The 6,000-nt window shown below is 46.6% G+C and overlaps 1 protein-coding gene across 1 annotated transcript in view; it reads left to right on the forward strand.

Annotated features, from left to right (window-relative positions):
• The window catches only part of LOC135821750 (uncharacterized), a 60,246-nt gene that overhangs the window by 3,928 nt on the left and 50,318 nt on the right, over positions 1-6,000 (forward strand). The window contains exons 5-6 of the mRNA XM_065334747.1: positions 120-446; positions 5,304-5,564. Of these exons, the coding sequence (XP_065190819.1) occupies positions 120-446; positions 5,304-5,564 (588 nt within the window). The remainder of the gene's footprint in view (positions 1-119; positions 447-5,303; positions 5,565-6,000) is intronic.

Here is a 6,000-nt window from a genome sequence, read left to right on the forward strand (position 1 = left end):
TTCCGTATCCATGAGGTCAGGTGTCATGGAGCGGGGAATTTGATTTCAAGCCTCCCTTATTCGTAGATTTGTTTCATGATGTGTTTGTACCCGCAACTGTATTTTCCCTTGATTTGCAGCCAAATGGCTCGAGGCCAACGATTCTGTACACGCCGCAGCAACTCCAGCACACAGACCCAGCGTGACTGAGCAGTTCGCAGAGGACGCATGTCAGGAGTACGGATATCATCTCATTACCAAGGAGTGGCTAGAAGAACATGGCCATGTGTTAACAGAGCGCTGGCTAGAGAAGTTGGCCCTATTGCATAAGCACCAGCAAGCACCTTACCACGTCGCGTCAATCCGAGTCAATGGCCGTTCCCTTTACAGAACCGTAATGTTTAGCGCGCAAAAGCAGACGTTTCAGAACGCCACAAGCAAAACTCAAGCCCAGATTCTCTGTGTCAGTAAGTGAGACAAGGCTCCTTAACCTAAAAGGCTGACCATGCGCAATTAGTGCTCTTACCATGCACAAGTAGTGCTCTGCCCTTGTGTGTGACCTCAGCACGATGAGTATACTGTTGTGCATTTGTGCATTTGTGTAACATGTGTCCTGTGCCACCGTTAACTGTCTGAACAGGGCTTGTGCTAATAATGTGCCACTATGTACGATGTGACCTTGCAACGTGCAAACATGTCGTATCCAAGCATTCCTTGCACGCACAATGGATCCCAATATAGAGAGCCCTTCCTGAACTGAGGATCAGGTTGTGTTTTTCCCGTAATTTCGAAGTTTTGATTGCGACTTGCTTGTTTGGCGCAAGCAACTTTATTTGTTGGGAGAAAGTCTATGCAGTGTAGCGTGGCGATTGTCCGCAACCCTGGGAGCGCAGGCCATATCTTGGTGTTCGCAAGAGGGGTATGATGGGATATTATTTTACAGTCAAACACCGATTGTGCAGACGTTAACTATCCGGACAATCGGTTATCCGGATCTCCTGGTCGGGCTGGACAACATACAAAATTGGTAGCTTTTTGTTTGAAGTTTTGCTGATTTTTGCCACTCGGAGCACCACTCAAGCGATGCCCAAGATGTTTTACAGCAGGTTGTTCAGTCAAAATGTACAACGATGAGAAGCTGGAGTGCACCTAGGTCCTGTTGTACTACCGAAGAGAATTCAAAATGGTGAAAATTTGCTGGAATATGCATGTGATAGATGTATGAGTGGTCCCATAACCGACCATTCTTCTCCTCTGATCACCGTGGAAATGGCCAGTGCCCCGAAGGGTGGCTGACAATTGGCACCCTGCTGTATTTTAACGGCAACTGTCAAATGCACTATGCTTTAGCTCATTGGCAGATCCTATGAGGGTAAATACTGAAAAAATCCCTGCTCTCAGGCATCAGTTCCTATAATTTTTTGCTGCATGATAAGGGTTCTTGGACTATCATTTTGGATTATCAAAAATGTCAAGTGTTAGGGACTGTAAAGGCCGATTCACAATACAAATTCTTGCGACCCGTTGTACCGTACAAAATGACCATGGTGACTCATAAACATTTTGAAGAATGAACAAAGTTTGGCACATTTTTCACAAAAAATGTGCTCTGTTTCTGGAGTACCGTTTGGTTGGCATGAGGCTGCTCCATGTGCACCAGCTGTCCGATCCTTTTCTAGTTTGTACAAACCAAACACACCTTTTACTGTTAGGGTAACATGAGTATGTCCAATACTCAATCCCTCTCTTGAAAATTTGAAATGAGCGAGTCGTTGTTTCGCAAAAACTACTGTCAGTAGTATGACCCCCAACATGTAATATTACTTGTCCCTACTTAGCAGAATAACACAGTAGTTGCGAGTATTTCCCGAACTAGGCTGCTAGCAAGACTACAATCATGCGTACCAGGTGTACTGCGTTTGGTTTTGCAAGAGTACATTTCAGGTACTCGTTATCATTCGGGGTCTTCTGCTCCTCTGGCAGAGCATCGTCAGGGTCAAGTAGGTCATCAATAATGTCTTGAACCTGTGGCCCCGCAAAGTGCAACAGCAATGCTCTTGAGCGCTTCTTGTTCGAAATGTCCATGCCCACTAAATAATACTTAAAAAGATTTCACCCACTTCCGCCAACGGATGGACACCTGGGAAGCTGGGCCTGACGTATCAAAACTCTGAAGACGCTTGTCGTCTTCCATCTTCGTCGCCAATGTTACATTCCCACTCACAAGAACACACAGTTGTGGAATGTATTAGGATTATTTACAAAGAGAATAATGGACGTGCAAAGTAACAAGATAGAAAGAAGAACAACTCAGACACAGGAAGTCTGAACTGGAGTGCGCATGCGCAGAGCATAGCGTGCAAGCAAACATGCGCAGAGCCTAGCGTGCTTACGCGCACATACAAACATAACATACGTGTCGGTGACAAGGAAAAGTAGTCACCATGGTCGAATAGTCGCCATTACAGGTTTTACTATGCATGGTTGTGTCTAGCAGCCAGGATGAGCAATTGTGACTGGATTTTGCTGTGCGTCTCATTTCTTTTGTGCTGTATGTATGGAATGACGTGGATGGCCGAAAACAGCGCTAGACCCTCAAGCTGCGGCAGGTGAGTTTGACCAGTTTCTCACACCTTTTGGCAGCACGCATAGCCGCTGAGTGCGTTCCATTTTGCCCACGAATCGATGTTGAATCCATTCATGAATCGCCCCTGGCTATTCACATCACCCCATGTGAGTAGGGTGAATGGATTCCGAACCCATTCCAGGGCTCATGACATGAAATCGAACGACGAGATTCCATTCATGAATCGATTCATGGCAGTAAACAAACGCACCAACTGTGCGTATAGCTCATTGCGATAGAGATTCTCTATCGTGATGAGCTCTACACAAGGGGCCGTCACAACCTGGTCTCTATCACCAGGGGGTCTGCTTATCCAGACTCATTTAACTGGCCATAGCATCCATTTGTGCTGGTGGCCGTGGTCTTCTTCAACAGGTGGTCGCCTTGGCAAGTCTGATTACTGTATGTGACTATGCCTTCAATGGTGAGAGGTGCCGAGTTTCCCCGAATATAAGTCGCACCTTTTTACCCTAAACTTCATTCCCAACAAATGGGGTGCGACTTACAATTGAATATGAATTACTACTGAAGTGAACATGTCAAAACAATAATGATAGTGATATGGACCTGGACCTGGAAATGGGGTTGCGACTTACAATCAAGTGTCACTTACAATCGGGGAAATACAGTACCGTAATGTCGCGTGCATAAGCCGGATTTGTGCATAAGCCTGTCTCGTGTAGAAGCATGAAATCTGCAACAGCTTTTCGCGTACAAGCCTGTCGCATGCATAAGCCGGGCCAGTACACGAGACGCGCCACGTGTCGCGTGCGTAAGCCGGGCTACTACGCAAGACTGGTGAGCGCGCCTTTTACATGTTCATGTTTGCATGGTACCGTACACTTGCGAAAAAAAAGAAAAAAATCCCGTTGGAAATGTTGGTTTTGACGTCCAAAAGTCAGCAGTTTGCGCATACAAGCCTGGTCATTGAGTGGTGCTTGTCATATAAGCCTGTCTCGTGTATAAGCCTGTCTTGTGTACAAGCCTGACTCCATCACCGGCTTATAGGCATATAAGCCCCGGCTAATGCACGCGACATTACGGTATGTATAACTGACACATGTTTTCACTCCATCTTGGTGTTTTCTTGTCCAGAGAACAGCTGTAGTCCGATGTGCACGGGGGGACTGATGTGTGTGAACGGAACCACATGCCAATGTAAGACAGCGTATTTTACTATTCTACTTGTTATTATTAGTATTATTATTTATTCATATTTTACTAGGGCAGTCCCCACAGACCTATGGTCTTCTTACAGGGTGCCCTAGCCGCTTGTTAATCATCATGTGTGTATTTAATTGATGTGTGTGTGTGTGTGTGTGTGTGTGTGTGTGTGTGTGTGTGTGTGTGTGTGTGTGTGTGTGTGTGTGTGTGTGTGTGTGTGAGTGAGTGTGTGTGTGTGCATGCGTGCATGTGCATGTGTGTATGCGTAAGTATATGTGTGTATGCGTGAGTGTACACGTGTGTGTGTGTGTGTGTGTGTGTGTGTGTGTGTGTGTGTGTGTGTGTGTGTGTGTGTGTGTGTGTGTGTGTGTGTGTGTGTGTGTGTGTGTGTGTGTGTGTGTGTGTGTGTGTGTGTGTGTGTGTGTGTGTGTGTGTGTGTGTGTGTGTGTGTGTGTGTGTGTGTGTGTGTGTGTGTGTGTGTGTGTGTGTGTGTGTGTGTGTGTGTGTGTGTGTGTGTGTGTGTGTGTGTGTGTGTGTGTGTGAATGTGTGTTTTGCATGCATTTGTGTGTGTGTGTGTGTGTTTGTTTGTTTTCAAAAATATAAGTCCTTGCGTGGCAGGGTGACCAGAGTTAGCAATCCACCAGCGCACATGTACCTGCAATGGGGTTTCCCTTGCCCAACACATGTATATGATGTATTGTGATAACCTGCAAGTCGGTATTCGGCTGTTTCCGAGCATATGCATTACAGTGAAGCCTGTCTAAGGCGGCGGCTCAAGGGACCTTGCAAATGTCGTCCCCGTGTACAGGTGGTCTTCTTTTCAAGGGTCATTGGACTGGAAATAACCTCCATTGGTCCTGGTTGTAGTGGTCTCCTGGGACAGGTGGTCGCCTTATCAAAGTGGTCGCCTTGCCAGGTTTTGCTATACTTATAGCTCTTGCTGTTATTGCTCTTTGCTCCTTCCTGTGCTGGCAATCAGAGCTGTTTGACAACCTGGGGGTGTTTCTGGTCGCCACTTCTTACCCTATCAATACTCTGAGTCCATCGTTCTAGTGAAAGCAATCCCCAAAGTGAGAACTGTAAGCATCTTGGCTTGATGAGGCAGTGAGCCAAGTGCGCCCACATCTGCTCATGAATAAAAACTAACTGTGTGCGTGTGCACTGTCAGTCTGTATCATGGCTGGGCAATTGTTGGCCGCCGTAGCTTTGCATCAGCCATACCAAACGCATACTGTAAGTTCAGTAACGAACATTTAATTCTAACGATTTAACGAATTTAGAAAATTCGTAAACATTTGAAGTCGTTATGAACAAAACGATATGTACATGTACAGTCATTTGCCGGTATTGAGACGGAATTCGTTAGAATTTCACCTTGCTAGCCCACAAAAATCCGTTAACTTTAATTGATGTTAAATTATCTGGTCTTACAGTAGCAGTGCTCGCACTGCTATCTATGGCAGTCTACTGGTCCTATCCTGTATCTACCTATCCTTTCACCCATTCTCGGCCCCTATCTGTCGCCTACTACAGATGTTATGGTGCATACTCCCAACCTGACCACCATCTTCATGCAGTATGTCGTCCATAATTTGGAAGCAGAGGTGGAGTACTACGACCAGGTGGCAGACGAGTGGTTTGAAGCGCATAACTTCACTGTCGGCCTCGACCACGTTCCAATCCGCATTCTGATGCAGGTCGGACACCAGGGCACGTATTTCCGATCGCGGGTCAATATGTACCTCCCGGAGCGCTACACAATTTCACTCACCCACACCGGCACCCCACCAACAGGTGAGACCACGTCAGGCTGTACCCTAAAACTTGAGCTTGCCACTCGCATCAAGAGTACATAACCCCCAAGAGTGTGCAACTGCCTGCGCAATCTCTATAGGGTGCTGCGATGACAGAACTTCACTTCACTTGGCACGGTCCAAAACGTTACGCTGGCAAGCAGTGCGAAGTGACCACAAGCGAGTTGAACGCAAAGCAGGGTTGCGTACGACCCTGCATCTATCATGCACAGGGTACAAATGTGTGCGAGTTTCATCAGGTGATGTGAAGTTCTGCCGCCCTGGACCCCATGGCTGGAGTTGCACATTATTGGGTGTTATGTACTCTTCCTCGAATTTAGTACTTTACCATCTCGTAAACAGCCTCTTTACTGTGAACACAGACTTTGCATTCACCAGATTTTCGACCAGGCTCAGCATCAGAGTGGAAAGGGTTT

The sequence above is a fragment of the Sycon ciliatum genome, chromosome 7 (assembly GCF_964019385.1).
Source record: "Sycon ciliatum chromosome 7, ocSycCili1.1, whole genome shotgun sequence".
Classification (NCBI taxonomy): domain Eukaryota; kingdom Metazoa; phylum Porifera; class Calcarea; order Leucosolenida; family Sycettidae; genus Sycon; species Sycon ciliatum.